The 17,018-nt window shown below is 31.0% G+C and overlaps 2 protein-coding genes across 2 annotated transcripts; both read left to right on the top strand.

The window, feature by feature from the left end:
• The first annotated feature begins 224 nt into the window (after window positions 1-224).
• On the top strand, window positions 225-1,835 carry Cks30A (Cyclin-dependent kinase subunit 30A). The gene is made up of 2 exons (XM_018003889.2): window positions 225-817; window positions 923-1,835. The coding sequence occupies exons 1-2, from the start codon at window positions 762-764 to the stop codon at window positions 1,092-1,094; spliced, it is 228 nt and encodes a 75-aa protein (XP_017859378.1). The 5' UTR covers window positions 225-761; the 3' UTR covers window positions 1,095-1,835.
• A 3,217-nt stretch (window positions 1,836-5,052) lies between these two features.
• On the top strand, window positions 5,053-15,742 carry Eaat1 (Excitatory amino acid transporter 1). Its single transcript, XM_089465264.1, has 11 exons — window positions 5,053-5,450; window positions 10,638-10,961; window positions 11,029-11,124; window positions 11,192-11,359; window positions 11,537-11,579; window positions 13,632-13,674; window positions 13,744-13,927; window positions 14,002-14,132; window positions 14,210-14,639; window positions 14,698-14,794; window positions 14,886-15,742. The coding sequence occupies exons 2-11, from the start codon at window positions 10,777-10,779 to the stop codon at window positions 14,946-14,948; spliced, it is 1,440 nt and encodes a 479-aa protein (XP_089321390.1). The 5' UTR covers window positions 5,053-5,450; window positions 10,638-10,776; the 3' UTR covers window positions 14,949-15,742.
• The last annotated feature ends 1,276 nt before the right edge of the window (window positions 15,743-17,018 follow it).

Here is a 17,018-nt window from a genome sequence, read left to right as displayed (position 1 = left end):
GCCAGTATATCGATATGTTACCATTCGACTTTATATTGTGATTTTATTTTAACTCGGCAATTTATTAATAATTGCCAATGAAATTAAACACTCTAAAATAGAACCTTTTTAAGCTTATTTACTGTCTACAAAAATATGCTCCTATTTCGAGCTGCTCCACAATAATCGAGTACCATTCTTTTCAACTTGTCGACCGACCACCACAGTTTACCGAAAAGCCTTTTAATAAACGCGCGCTCTACATGCATTTATACAAATTATGTCCAAATAACACTTGCTTACTTTAAATTTTATTAATTTTGAGTGTCATTTATTATTCACTATACTGTATTTAAAACAAAATTAACACGGACCATTAACTAAACTGCGCTGACGCAGCGGCTAATTAAGTGAACTAAAACCAGTTCATTTCTGCTGTTCATATGTTCCAATATCGAACTATCGAGCATAGCGTGTAATCGAAGTAAGTAGATCAATGAACAGAACAAACAGGAACTAGAACAAAAATATTTGTAGACCGCGTCACTTTTTACTTTTTTAAATTGTCTTAAAAACGTTAATTGCTTATAAATAAATCTCTATAATTGAACGAAAAGCCACTAACTATTAACTGAACAATAGTAATATCAGTGTGCGATCATAAAAAACTGAAGGATATTGAATAAACAGAGGATTGCGAATTTAGACGTCAAGAAAAGGACGCCGACGCTAAATACAAATTAAATTCCAGCACCCCTAACAAATTCCAGCAGATCATAAAGATGAGCAAGGATATTTATTACTCGGATAAATATTATGATGAAAAGTTCGAGTACAGGTGAGTATTCCTATAATTTGCAACCGTAATATATAAAAATATATACATATATATATGTATATATGTATGTGTTTGTACGTATGTATTAAACTACCTTTTACACAGACATGTGGTTTTGCCGAAAGACCTTGTGAAGCTGGTACCCAAAACGCATTTGATGACAGAAACCGAATGGAGATCAATTGGAGTACAGCAATCACGCGGTTGGATCCACTACATGATACATAAGCCGGAGCCGCATATTTTGCTATTTCGGCGTCCCAAAACGGAGGAGTAAAGTCGTACAAAGGCACTTTACAAACTAACTCCACACACACTCACACACATTCACATGCATACAATACATCTACTATATAATATAAGCATACATGGAAGCGTTACAGCTGACACGATAGTGCAGCAGCAGCAGCAGCTGCGACTGCGCAAAAGGTGGTAGCTGCGTGCAACTGTTGCAGAGACGGCGGTGGCGGCAACAACAACAACAAAAACCCACGCATACAAATACACACTCGTACACTTTACTCATTCCTTTACAATATTCATGCACACAGACACAGTCACGCTCACGCACACAACCCGGTTTAATCCTTACATACAACAAGTATTAGATTGCTTTGAGATGCTCTATGCATTTTTCTTTTCAAATTAGAGTTGCCATATTGTATTTTTTGCCATATATTTCAAAAAAAATTTTATTCATGTATTCATTCTATGCTTATTAGCTATAGCACAGTGGGCTTTTTTATTGTAAACATGCTAACATCTCGCGCAACGCAAATAGCAACAAAAACAAAGAAATATAAAATGAAAAGCGTTATGAAAATTGCCTGCACATTTTCATGTAATATTAAATAAAATATGATTTGTGATCTTGAAAAATTTTTATCAATACCTTATAATACGTTTAAACATAATATAAAGTTATAAATAAAAAAAAGTAAAAAAAAAAAAGAAATAAATACGTTTGTAAAATACTTTTAGCATTGATTGCTTAAAGTTTTTCAATACACCCAATTAACACGTTCTTGTCTTTATCAATTTCGTAATATAATATGTAATATAAATATTTATGTAATGGTCCGGCTTATTGTGAATACAGTTATTTTATGACTTCTTCTTCAACCAGGATTGGAGGAATTCGAACGGAACATTAACAACGGAATATATCAGGATTTTTTTTAAAAATATAAATGATAATACCTTAATTGTTTATAGAAGGATATTGAATATGCATATATAAATTATCACATATTATTTGTCAAATGTTTTGTGTTGATATAATATAAATCTACGTCTATGATTAATTTCCTGATAAATAATTAATAATAACCTAACGACATTGCTCACCGTTGCTGAATGCCTTCAAAATTATAAATATGAAATATAGACATTTCACTAAGCACTAATTATGATTGTTTATTCTTATGAATGATATACCAGAAATATGAGCTATATAATTAAAAAATATCAGTTATGTATATTTTTTGGAACACTGGCTTTGTTTTGATTGTAATACTCTAAATTGCTAAATTGTACAATTTCCATGTCGTCTTGAATATGCACAATCTGACTTGAAAAATATTACTATAAAATGTGAAATATATATATCTGTAGACTTCTATATTTATAATCAAAATTTTTTGCTAATTAGGATTTTATACAGTTTTTAAATATTTGCTAACCGTGAATGAGTATTAGTCTGTTGGTTTCAAAATTCATGCAAATTTTCGTTTCATTTACTAGGTATATATAAAGCTACATGTATATAGCATATGCGTATATGGTATCGTATTGCGTATAAAGTGATATTTCCCACTTTCAAAAATGAAGATCGACAGTTCCGGTAAAAATGCTTTGGCACGTTTTTTTTTTTCGCCCATACTCGTGCCCATTGCTATGTGAGAAGAGCATGCCAGCCCAGCCACCAATAGATCCATGTATATATTTCTATAGACAAGGGTAGCTCGATGGATGGTCATGGAATTCACCTCACTGAAGGGAAGGGAAGGAATAACGACGAAACGCTGTCATTTACTTCTGCCGTTGGGCCCTCGCACTTATACGTAGTTATAAAATAGCGACAAAAAGCCCAATATTATAATTTTTTATTTTTTGTTATTTATATATATGTATGTGTAGCTTATATATATATATAAATATATATTCCCACCAGCGTGTTTTTGGTGTCGCCAACGGGCAGCAGAACTAGCCCCCAAGGCAAATCGAATTGAAACAGATCAAAGGCAGCTATGGCAATGCAACACGCTGATTTTGATTACCATTTGTTGTGCGCTGGCAAGAGGGAAGCCGGAAATCCCAAATTATAATACATATATACCAAATATATATATATGTATATCTCGCATACTGGAAAGTTGCTTACTATAGAAGGGAATAGCTTAAGAACTTAGCTTAAGCAATTTCTTACGAATTAAAGAATTAGTGCAATAGTTTGATTTGGGCTACTGTTTATTTTGTATTTCTGATTTAACGGGCTTAGGTATTTTTTTACACCCACACATTTAATCATATTTCATTAAATTAGATTAAGATCTGTTTATCAGCGCCAAATCAGGAATTATTTGATCTTTTACTAGACAAATTCTATTTTGCTTAATATACATATATCCTGGCCAAACATTTTTAGCTTTTTTTTTATGCTCTTCGAGGTCGTTACAAATCAAAAATTAATTAGAAGATATCCTGTAATCAAGTTAACAAAATTTTCAATTTAATCAAAAAAGACCCAAAAGACCTTTCAAACTAACTCAGTTATTATTTTTTTCAAGTTTAAGTTTGCTTAAGCAATTTGAAGGGTATATTTGTTTTGTCTGATTTTCAATCGATTTTGTGAAAGCTAAAAAAAAAAAATTAAAATTGTTATACCTTGTACCCAAAGAAAACAAAATATATTGCTTTATGCAATGTTTTTGAATTTTGCTATATTTCTAGAGATTTGATGATTATCTTATATGTCTACTCGGCTGAACAAAAAAAAAAAAAAAAAAATGCTATGGCCAATATATCTTCGCTGGACGCGTGGCAAAACGTAAAAGATTATATCTCCCCAGAGTTTTTATGCTAGGCGCCCTCTTTGGGGACATGGTACTGTACTTTGTGTAGAAAAGAGAAATATCGGAAATGTGTGGAGCTAAGACTAAAGCCCACACGGATAATAATTGTACAGCTTGACACAGAAATCACGACAAATTTAAACAGAATTGGGAAACTGGGCAAAAAGACAGCAATCTAAGATATCCAAATATTAGACCAAAAAAAAAAATAAAAAGCGCATGACATATAAATAGTAATTAACGAGCTATAAAAACGAATATGCTTTAAAATCATTTTAAATTTTAAAAATTATGATTGTATTTATAAATCTGATTTTGAACAAGTATTGTACAGTCATGCATAACTAGTTTCACAAGATTCATTAAGAGATTCATATGTTTTATACCGTGGTTTGATGCCCAAATATATCTCAAAATGTTTAAAAAACGGTTAATTAATTCTCTTAACTCCCACAACTAGCTAATATAGAATAAAATCGGTAGGAGTTTTTTACGATTAGCTAGTTTAAGTTCTAAAAGGCTTAAAGCAATTTTCGTTTGACTTGTTTGGTCTTAGTGCTCTAGACAATAGCAGGTTGATCAGAGCAACTTTTCACAATACGAAAGCTAATGAAAAGAGTGTGCAAGGAAGTGGGCGCTTTAAATGCCGACACTGAACTACTTTGGACGACAGGTGTGAGCAGGTGTGGGAAAGCAGCTCCCATTTATACCCCTCCCCCCCACCGCCTCTCTCTCTCTCTTTCTATCTGTATGTCTCTGTCTCTCTCCAGATATACATATATAAATTGTTGATAATGAATTCCCTTTCAAATTGGCCAAAGCCAAAAGAAAGCGAAACTAAGCAGAGCGCTGTTCTGGGCTCAGAACAAGTCAGCTAATTAAGAGATACTGCGATGCTGCGACGCGTCGACAGCGACAACGCGTCGTATGAGTTACGTGCGCGCTGCTTGCAATTGCAATTGATAAGCAGCGCTGCGTTGGCAATGGCGACGGCGACGGCGACGGCGACGCTAGTGAGCGAGCGCATATTTTGATGAATGAAAATAATCCAACACTCACATATACACACACACACACTCTTATAGTTACTCTGCTGACGCTGGCAGCGCAGTTGCGCATAAATTTGCGCGCTCGTTGGCTACGTTTCGTATTTGATTTTGATGTAGTTTTTAGTACTATTTTATAATCAGACAGGCCAAGTTGAGTCGTGTCTTTTGGCTCTCAGAACAGTGGCAGTCAGAGTCAGTGAGCATCTATGAGTGGACCTCAACTCATCTGTGATCTGTGATCTGCGCATGAGTCTCCTCTGTGTTCAGTCGTGCCAACGTCGCGTGCTCGACAGCAACAACACTAAATAAATACTTAAAGCGCGCTCTTCATATATACAATTTATATATATATATACACAAATATATATATAAATATATATATATAAATATATATAAATTGATATTACTCGTGTGCTCACAATCAACTGAATTTAACCAAAAAGGTTTCAAATTTATGCAAATTTCATGCATATTTCACACTGGCTGCAGTATAATTCGATGCACTAATTTGTAAGTGTAATAAAATTCAAAATAAACAAATAAAAAATTGAAAAAACAATAAACATTTTCTTGGTTAAAAATGGAAAATGTTACTCTATTAAAAATTAACAACAATTTGCAAATTTATGTGGCTTTGTGTACTGTGTGGAACGAACAGAATTCTTTACGATCTATTTCACTGATAATGGTTTTTTATTTCCTATTCATCATCAAACTGCTAAACTGTTGTTTCTTTTTCTTTAAATTTTTATTTGTTTCCAAGCCGGGTAAGTTTTCTGAGTAAGAATGCCCTTTGGGCATGAAAAATGAATACGAATCAATTTCCAAAATTTATGAAATATAAATACTTATAAGAATAAAGTTAAAAGTTAAAATATTAAACATAAATATATAGTACTGAAATAAATATAATTGATAATAAAAATTATGATTATAAATAAAATTATAATAATAAATAAAATTTTAATTATTCAAAATGATAATACTTTTGTTCCTTTGGGCGACACTCAAAAAGTATTTCATAAATATTTCGAGAAACTCAACTTTATATTTTAAAAATATTTTCTATAAGTTTAACTATATTTTTATTATTCTGATTTTATACAACTTTTAATTACTTATTAATTATCTATTAAGCTAAGCTAGAGTGACAATATAACATTTTGTATTTAAATACATATGCTATAATAAAATGCCTGACTATTTAGCTTTATTTTTCTCATAGTGTAAATTGCCGACAACTTTTCAATTACTGCACTATCTTAACTGATACATATATTATACCATTCAATCAAAACTAAGGAAATACAGCTATAATATAAAGTTAATATTTTGCATATTATTTGAACTGTGACCCGTGTGTTCCATAGTCCAACACATCTATTAATTTGTTAATGAATCGATTTTCGCTTACTAATCTAAGAGAGAGAGATTTTGCAGCTGATAAGCGTTCACAGCATCTGTTAGGTGGGGAGGGAGGTGTGTTGTGGTGTCATAGGGCCAAGGCCCATTTACCCCTCGTTCGCGCTGTTAAGGGTAGGTCGCACTTCAACAAGTATCTACCATAGAAATTTTTACTTTTTTATTTATTTATTTTTTTTGTTTGTTTATTTTGTTTTGCTTTGTCTTCACTTGATATTATTTTATTTTCTTTTACTTTGTTTTGGTCGTATTTTTAGCTTGTTTTTACTATTTTCGTTGCAAATTTCATGTCATGTTTATAAATAGTCGTCTTCCTCGTACGACGAGTCCCTCATGTAAATTGCACCAATGTCAATGTTTTCTTTTCTTTTCGGTAATTATTATTATTATTTTTATTTAAAAAAAAAAAAGAAATTATTTATGAATTATAAAAGAATTTAAGCTATAGCAAAAAAACTTTTTCATTAGATTCATAAGAATGTATTTATGTACACGCAGGTCTTGGGCTAATAACTGAAATATATAATAAATAATTTAATATAATTTTTCGCTTATTTTCTTTTCTAACTAGAAAATTATATTATGATTTTTATTATTATTATTTTTTTTTTTTTTTAATTAAAGAAAGTATGTATTTTTTATTTTTTCTCAAATTCTTTTTCCTAATAATGTAATTTCTTGGAAATGTTCCGTATGTAAGATAGAATTATTAAAATTAGTTGGCAATATATTAAAACCTATTCGACAATAATTAAGGAAATCTGAAAATTTGATTTATTGATCACTGACTTAACTACAGTTAATAACAACATAAAAACTGTTGTTTAACATATATTATAATACAGGGTATTTTCTAGTTGCGCACTCCTAGCACACACATGTTATTTTGATTTGTTTATGGCAATGCAACTCGCTGGGCCCTAAGACAGCAGACAGAATTAATTTAATATAAGCAAATGTTCATCATCAGAAATATCAATTGTTATTTATTCATCAATATAGCAACAGAGATTGTTGTCTTGATTAAATACATATACAATGCAAAAATACTATATGGTTGCGATTTCCAGGAATAATAAGTTTTAGTGGGTACCATATATATATATATTTTATATATAAAATTATTAAATTGAAATATATATTATCTGATTTTTTTTCATGTTTTTTTTAATAAAATATATATAAATTAATATTTATATTTTTAATTTATATCCATATATTATATATGCATATATGGATATAAATTAAAAATATAAATATTAATTTATATATATTTTCTTAAAAAAAAGATACGTGAAAGATTGTAAAAATTGTTAGTGAGAGAAAATGAGATATGAAAATATTAATGGCAGTTCTCATAAGAAAGATTATGTATGATGTACGATAAACATATATCACCTGCACGAGAGTTTGAATTAATGGAATGTACAAAGTTCTTGAAATGTCACTTCCTAAATCGAAATATATATGTATATTTTATTTCTACTTAGTATTTATATATTTACATATGCAAAAAAGTAACTTGCCTTACTGCAACAAAGGTTAAATAGGTGTGTAATATCGTATATCGGGTAGACAATGTTAATTAAATTGCTAAACACGATTTTATGTAACAGTTTTTTTTGTTGTTTTTAAATTTGTTTTATTATTTTTTGTTTTAAGCTGTTTGGAAAGCATTTGAATTTGATATAGGAATGCTTTGTAATTGACAGTAGTTTGGACTCACAACACTGTTCGAGATGCAAATAATTCATTGTCAATGCTCCGGGTAAACAAATTGATTTGCATTGCAACAACAGCAACAGCGCTAGCAACAATACTAACAACAGCAACACCAACAACAACAACAGGAACAAGAGCAATGCTAATAACAGCATGTAGGCGGATCAGTCTCATTTGTTTTCTTAATGAAATGAATGCAATTCATTTGAAATGCCGTCACATACTAGAAATACACGCTTGACCCTTTTAAAGCCAAGTTAATGATATCATATAGGCAATTATAATTAAAGTTTTGTGATTAAAAAACGATTGCTAGTTCAGTTTTATGTCACTTAGAAGTTGATTCTAAAAATGTAAATTACTTTTGAGAAAGGTCGATTCTGTTACATTACAAATTTATAAAAAAAAATATATATATATTAAATTAAATAAAATAAATCAAATAAATCTAAACTATACGATTTTCAAGACTTCAGCTGGTATTCAAATGTAGAAGATTTATATGTATATTATACATGATTTAAAATATAAACGTACAAGTAAGAACAGGCATTACCGACTGAGAAATACTCAGTCATGGCCCAAGCGCTGCCAGAACCATATTCCGATATATATGTTTTTTTATTTTTTTGTGTAAATTAATAGACTACTCTAATCCAGTCTTTCAATTTTTAGTTTCTAGTTTTAAAATGATCAAATATAATAAAAATATAAATTTCATTTATACGGATAGACGCACGGACAGAAAGAGCTAAGTTGCACAAAAACAATATACTCATTACACTTTTGTGAATCCGTATAAAAAGCTTCTACATACATATCGTATGTATATTTTTTCAGAATTAATTCAAAGCTCTTTATATGAAAACTATTTCTATTTTAATTGTAGTTTTTATGCAAATTTTAGGTAAATCTTCAAAAATATAAATTAAACCCTTTATGATGTTCCTAACCTTTTAGAAAATATTTAATAATAGAAATTGCGTATAGGATTTTTTTTTTTTTTTTTGAGATATGCATGTAAATATATTTAAATATGTTCTACTTAGTCAGATTTCTTCATGTAAGTTTTGACATTTAAAAAAAAAAAACAATTTTTAGCAATATTTACCCTTTTTTTTTTTTTTAATATTTTCTACTTACTAAATTTCTCATTGAAAATAGAAAATGGCAGAATACAAATATCAGCATGTTTTCAACATAGCTCGACTTTAACAAATATAACCTTAAAAGCTATTTCCCATATTTCCCATACTTTTCCGTTCAATTGACATTTCTATGTTATTGAGAGTAATCAAATTTCTTTCCGTTTGTTAAATGTTCAACAATTTATATTGTGCACAACAAATGGCAAGTGCGAAAAGTATTTTTCTTTATTAATGTATTTTGGAATGCATTTATGTAGATCTACATATCGGGTCTGCTGGATCTATTAACAACCCTCACAACAACAATTTGGATCAGTTTTCGCACTGCCGGCACATGATCATCCCTATCAGTTGGCATTGATCCCCTGTCGAGTCATTAGTTTTCATTAGGTGCTCGCATATGTAAATTTATTTGTTTCGACACGCGTTAAAATAAAATATACTTCTCAATTGCACTCAAGTGCAACAGTCAGCACAGATGCATATCTGAATTGAGCTCCATTAACAACCAGCGGTTAGCTGAGAGGATAACATCAGTGGTTGTTAAGTGGGTGTTAAATCATAATTGGTGTTAAATACCTCGACCATTCACAATTTATTTGCAGTTAGTCTACGATTTTAGCTGCAGCTCGTCATGGAAATTTAAGATTTGCTTAGCAAGTGATAATTAGATAACAAGATAGACTTGTATATAAAAGTTATCATGTACACATAGTCTACAATGATCGTGTACTTTGGCAAGTGATAAATTGTGTGGTAAATTTAGAATGAATATTATTTATAATAATATTCACAAACTGTAGAATTACGCCTTTCAGAAGTTACCAATACAAAGTACCTAAAGTAGGTAAACTAGACAACAAGACTACCAAGGTAACTCTGCAATTCACTGTTTCATACTATTACTAGGAATGTGGATAGAGGTTATATTATTCATCCAACATATATCATATACTTACTAAGTGATAAAATACTTGGTAAAGTTACAATAATTGTTCAAATAGTTAAATACCTCAGCTCATGTAAATTTAAAAATTCTCATCTAGAGTATCAGCTAAAAAACTTAATGGTAAATATGCTATAATATTACTTATATGGCTTATTGATTATTCTTATACTTAATAATTAATCATAATTAAAATTTAATTTAAAAAGATACATATTGATCTGTAATGTGAGGAGAATTTAAATATTTATTGTAAAAGCTAAAGCAATGCTATACTTATAATAAAAAAAAAACTTAATATAAATGTGATCCACTAACTTACCAAGCGTTCAATTTACAATGAACCTTGATCCTCATTTGAAATTATTACCAAACCACAAAGTCCTAAATTATGCATTTCTATATATAAAATTGAAAAGAATTTAAATAATAAATTCAAAATTTTGATTTCATATACAGCACTACCCTTTGACAACTTAATTAAGTTGGCTTAGCTGTTCCAACGGAAACGCACAACTGGTAACGCGTCGTGCCCGTGCGTACGGGCCTAGGGTAATAATCTCCCACACACAAACGCACACACACACACAGAGCCACAATGACGCGACCCAAGCAGGATGCAAACAAATTTAAAAGCTTCATGCAAGAGAATGTGCTCACAATGGCCACCGTCATCGGTGTCTTTGTGGGCGGTCTCATTGGCTTCATCATCAAGAACAGCACCGGCGAGTGGACAAAGCGTGAGATTATGTATATATCATTTCCGGGCGAGATCTTTTTGCGGTAAGTCAAAGCGACGTCACTGACCTGGCCAAATATGGATTAAACACATTTTTCTTCTATCTAACAGCATGCTGAAATGTCTCATTGTACCGTTGCTCGTGTCCTCCATAACGAGTGCCATCGGTGGCTTGGATTTGAGTATGTCCAGCAAAATAGCGACGAGGTGAGCAAAAAAGATTTGCAGAATATAAAGTGTGTATTCTACTGATGTGACTTTCGTTTCTCGGCAGAGCTATTACATATTACTTTGTCACCACAATATCGGCTGTAATATTGGGCATATGCCTGGTCACCACCATACGGCCCGGCCAAGGTGCCAAAATTGTGGAGACACGCACTGAGACAATTGACAAAGCATCAAAGGTCTTGACGCCAGATACTTTAATGGATTTAGTGAGGTAGGCTAAATAGGAGATATATAATATATATGTATATTATATATAAGACATATATATATATTATATTATACATATATTATACTTATATATATTATTATATATGTCTTTTTATATATTATTGACTCTAAATAATTTATTATTATTATGTTTTCTCTTTTTTTTTATTTTATTATTTAGAAATATGTTTACGGATAACATCATACAATCAACAATGTTTCAGGTATGTGTTTTGCAATTTTACAAATATTTAAATAAGAACAAAACAAAAAATATATTTAATTTTAGTTAATTTTAAAATTTAACAATTAAAGATCAGAAATACCTTAAGCCTCAATATAATAAAATATTAAGTTATATTATAATATAATGAATTACGTTAATAAAATATTAAGCAGCGTATACATATTTAAAAAGTACTGTTATTCTTAATAAAAAAAAAAAAAAAAAAAAAAAAAAAAAACAACAACACACACACACAGTAACTGAAAATACTTTGAGCTATAAATATGCATAATACTCTCAAGCATAAAAAAGTTTTATATGAATGAATACCAGCATTATTTTTTATCTCCCAGAATTGGTCTATCTGCACTGAGCTTCGCTATCAGAAAAAAAAAAAAACAATTTCAATCTGCAGAGAACTTCACTTTCAGAAGAAACGCAAAAACTTCGTTCTTTTATCCAAAGCGGCAACGGCACGTCTCTGAAAGGCGATTAAGGTGCGGCTATCATTTTTGTCTTCTTCTTTTTTTCTACTTCTAAAGACTTACTTTGGCATTATCACACACGACTCTGAGTCTGAGGCGCGCAGGTATTTACTTCTTGGACTCGATTTATGGAGCAGAGCTGTACACACACACCACACACACTCATTTGCTCAATTTCGGATTGCAACAGCGTCAATTATTCAATTGTGCTCTTCTGTGTTGTTTACATAATTTGATTAAAGCATCGCGCGGCACATAATCAAAACTGACATGATAGGCTACTCCAAAGCAAAGTTCTTTCCGTTTCAATTGAAATTGAAAATTATATGCAAAGGGGGAGCACACATACACACACAGACACAAATACCACACACATGCGTACATATCATACCATATATATATACATATACATATATATACATATATCTAATTTACGTACACGTTGAATTTTCAATTATCACCACAGACAAAGCTGGAATTACGATATATGCATATGTATGTATACATTTTATATATACATACATACATATATACTATATTCATACATATATCAAGCGCGAATTGAATCAAAGTTCAACTCGACTGTCGGTCGTCTGCGTTTGGGCATGAGTATAAATATCTCAATAGGTAACAATAAAATGCTATTAGATTATTGTCGCTTTCAAATTGTGCCCCTTACTTAGCTAGGTCTGTCCATGCAATACAGAAAACATGTGTAAGGCATATAAATTCTAGTAATTCTAATTAATAATTTCATGCCCCAAACACACTTAAATTCATTTGTGTTAATGTGCCATGCCTCAATGGGCGATATGAGTCGCCACATATACATACATAATTTATAGGTCTATCTCTGTAGAAGGTCAACAGTTCCAAAGTTGAGATAGATTATGGGTTTCTGCTTCTAGTTGGCGTGCCCATATAGTATTTTATCAGTTTAGATGGACAGATTAAAATTTACCAGTAACTTGTATAATATTTTGTATAATTATTTTTATAAAGAATTTTTGAATACTCTATATTTATTTATATTTTTATAATTATTTAACATAGTGATAATATATTATATATTCTAAGCGCAAGGATAATGTTTCATTAATTTGTTTTAATATTTATCACAGATTGTGTTATATAGGCTATGTATGCACGTATTATAATAAATTGAAAGAGTTCGAAATAAAAATAATATATAAAAGATTTATTAGGAATTGATTGTAAAATTGCATACAGAAATGAAAAATATCATTCAAATTGAATATGCGCTGGTCTTGCTAAAGGATCAGCTGGAATATAATTATCAGGGTCTCTTAAATAAATTGTGTTAGTTAAACCTAATGAAATTAGTGATAAATTTAAAATAATAAATTTTCTATGTGAAGTATGGATAAAAAGAGAGAGATTATAAAATATTTTAAAATGATGAATTTCATATGGAAAGAAAGAAATATTGTAAATATAATCCATTAAAGTCTGCTCTGGTTTTAATTAAACATAATTTAAAAATATAATAATTTATACAAAATAAATGAATTCAATATTTACATTTTATATTCATTTTCTTACAGCATCGCACAGAGATATTTGAGAACACCAGCATTACGCCAGCACGTAAGTCCCCTGAGTCACTCAGCGAAACGATATGATACTTACTTTGTAATTTGTAAATATGCCTTTTAGAGCCCATGGAGAACTGGGAGTTCAAGTCGGCACAGCGTGAGGGCTCCAATGTGCTGGGGCTGGTCATGTTCAGCGTAATACTGGGCACAACCATAGGCCGTATGCGTGAGAAGGGCCAACTGTTGCAGGACTTCTTTACGACGCTCAGTGAGGCCATGATGACAATAACATCGTGGGTCATTTGGTAAGCACCCTATAAAATAAAAGAGGTTAAAAGTTGAGTTAGAGTTTAAATGGTAATTTGCTATTAATTTGCAGGATATCCCCGTTGGGCGTGGCCTTTTTGATCGCGGCCAAGATCATTGAGATGGAGTCTATAGCAGCGACAATACAATCTTTAGGCTGGTATTTCATAACCGTTATGATTGGTCTCTTCCTGCATGGATTTGGTAAGTGACTTACCAATGTGTGCAACGTTGACTAAGTTGAGTTGATTAATGAAATTTTGATTTGCAATCAATTTCAGGCACAATTGCAGTCATCTTCTTTTTGGGCACACGTCGCATGCCGTATCGCTTTATAGCCAAATTGAGTCAAGTGCTGGCCACTGCCTTCGGCACGGGCTCCAGCTCGGCCACCATGCCGTTGACCATTAAATGCCTGGATAATATGGGCATTGATCCACGTGTGACACGATTTGTCATACCCGTGGGAGCTACGATTAATATGGATGGAACTGCATTGTATGAGGCGGTGGCTGCATTATTCATTGCCCAATATCGTGAGATGAGCTATTCGTTTGGCACGATTGTGGCTGTCAGTATAACGGCAACGGCTGCCTCAATTGGTGCGGCGGGCATACCACAGGCGGGCCTCGTTACAATGGTCATGGTACTGGACACTGTGGGCCTGGAGCCCAAGGATGTCTCGCTGATCATCGCTGTCGATTGGCTACTGTATGTAGATGTCAAAATTTTTACTTGACTGACATTTATTGAAATTTGATTGCTTTAGGGATCGATTCCGTACCACTATCAATGTCATGTGTGATGCTCTGGGCACTATTTTGGTAAATCATCTGTCAAAGAACGATTTGGCAAGCGTTGATCGGGTGAGTACGCATCTCTCATAGATGTAGAATATTAGTTTTAAAATATATAAATATAAAACTTATAAATACACACACATATATATATACATAGCTAAATGCCGAGCCCCATGAGCTCCTCGAGCTGGGCACCAGTGGACACGAGATGAAAGAATGAAGGCAGTCAATGCTTGGCTCCTATAATCGCAAACGATGAGTGCTTGAGGACGAGCAGCAGCATGACGATATCGACAGTGATTCCGATGAAGATGGGAATGAGACAATCCACTCGCGTTATCGTCGGCTGGCCTCATCATTTGGTTTGCGGCTAAAAGCGGCCAAGACGCAAATTTTGCAACAGTTGTAAATGCTGTCACAAGACATCAACGAATTTATTTTGCAACGATTGTCTGCGAGGGCGCCAGACATATCGAAAAATCAACAAACAAACAAGAAACAACAAGCACAGAAAATAAACACAAACAATTTGGATATTATTCCGTTAAACGTATTAATTAGCATACATCATGATGTAAATAATTTTGAATATAATTAAATTAAATTGAGTTCAAATTTAAATTACATTTTCATACTTAGCCATATATATAAATATATATATTTAAAGCTAAGTAAACTTGTTATGCAATTAATTCATAATTATACAAATAACTAAATTTCAAGCCATTTGCTATAGATTGTTTATGCACTTCCAAATAGAAAAATATATATATTGAAAAGTAAAAAGAAACATAGAGATTTGTATAAAAAGCGCAGATTTGTGTTAAGAACAAAAAAGACATTAATATATATAAATATATTGAATAAAACTAGATTCGCACAAATTTTATGACAGAAGGAAAAATCACACACAAATTCAATGCCGTTTAAAGTTCTTGTTCGAAGTTGAGCTTTGTAAATACTTAATAGCTTAAGTATAATTAAAAAAAAAAAAAAAAAAAAAAAGAAAAGAAATTAATAAATAAAACATATTACAAAATATGAACAATTTTTCAAGCGACGCATATTTAATGACAATAATTAATAATGATTAAATGTCAAAAAAAATTACTAAATGGAAAGAAACAGTAAATAAAATGAACAGTAATATTATTTATTACATTGCATAATTATGAAAACTAAGTAAAAAATTTCAATTTATTAGACAAAAAAAAAAAAGTATTGAAAATTAATTGATTTAAATATATTAATATTAATAATAATAATTATGTATGCATTACTTATGCCATTTGTAGTTTTGTGTAGTCTAAATGTTTACAAAAATAAAATTTTCGAATCTGTACATGTACTTATATAAAATGGACCAAATATCCACTTGTTTCAGAGCTGCTAATATATGTATGTATACTTGATATGAGATAATATTATTTATACATATTAATATTCATGAATAAGAACTTCGATCACGAATTGACATATCGTATGTGCATTAGAATTATGTTCTTATATCGTAATTTGAACAATTATGATTAAAATTATATGGCACAAATTTGTAGGGCATTCATTTGTGTAAGCATTTTAGGTAAATTAACTAATTATTACTTATTATTATCATTACTATCATAATACAACAGAAACTAAATAAACAAAATGAGCTACAGCCCGGGGAATGCAAACCTTTGGTAAGTGTAAACTTAACTTCAATAATATTAACGTTCAATGATATTCAAATTAAAACAATTTTGAGTTTTAAATATTAGAATTAATTAATGTATATATGATTTATAAATATTAATATAAATATCTTATATGCTAACATTTGTTTTTTTTTTTTTATACCCTGAACCCATTGAAAATGGGAAATCAGAGTATACAGTAAAGTATATATATTTTAAATCAGGGCGACGAGCTGAGTCGACTTAGCCCTGTCCGTCTCTCTGTCCGTCCGTTCGTCCGGTCGTATGTATGAACGCGTCGATCTCAGAAGATATAAGGGGACACGAGCATATATTGTTTTTCTCCTCAAATCGATAACTACTCCCGATATTTTGTTATCGATTAAAGACCTTATCGAAATCTAGTTATTTAATTATTTCTTCTATATCTTTAGAGGTAGTCTGTAGTCTGCAAATTTTAAATGTAGACTCATATGTATTTTATAGAATTTCAATTTTTGTTGTAAATTGTAAATTTAATGTCAATATCTAAAGAATGTAAAAAACAGTAAGTGCGAAGTCTCTAACATTATTCAGAATATGTTTAAAAACAAATACAGGTTTTGAATATTAGC

Source organism: Drosophila arizonae, chromosome 3, assembly GCF_054131065.1.
Source record: "Drosophila arizonae isolate 15081-1271.41 chromosome 3, UAZ_ARI_1.0, whole genome shotgun sequence".
Taxonomy (NCBI): Eukaryota; Metazoa; Arthropoda; class Insecta; order Diptera; family Drosophilidae; genus Drosophila; species Drosophila arizonae.
The sequence above is the reverse complement of the archived record's forward strand: the minus strand, read 5'-3'. Positions and strand labels throughout refer to the sequence as shown.

Coding starts and splice junctions, on each gene's coding strand:
- Cks30A (XM_018003889.2), top strand. CDS start 762: ATGAGCAAGGATATTTATTACTCGGATAAATATTATGATGAAAAGTTC. Junction 818..922: donor GATGAAAAGTTCGAGTACAG/GTGAGTATTCCT, acceptor CCTTTTACACAG/ACATGTGGTTTTGCCGAAAG.
- Eaat1 (XM_089465264.1), top strand. CDS start 10,777: ATGACGCGACCCAAGCAGGATGCAAACAAATTTAAAAGCTTCATGCAA. Junction 10,962..11,028: donor CCGGGCGAGATCTTTTTGCG/GTAAGTCAAAGC, acceptor TCTATCTAACAG/CATGCTGAAATGTCTCATTG. Junction 13,675..13,743: donor CACCAGCATTACGCCAGCAC/GTAAGTCCCCTG, acceptor TATGCCTTTTAG/AGCCCATGGAGAACTGGGAG.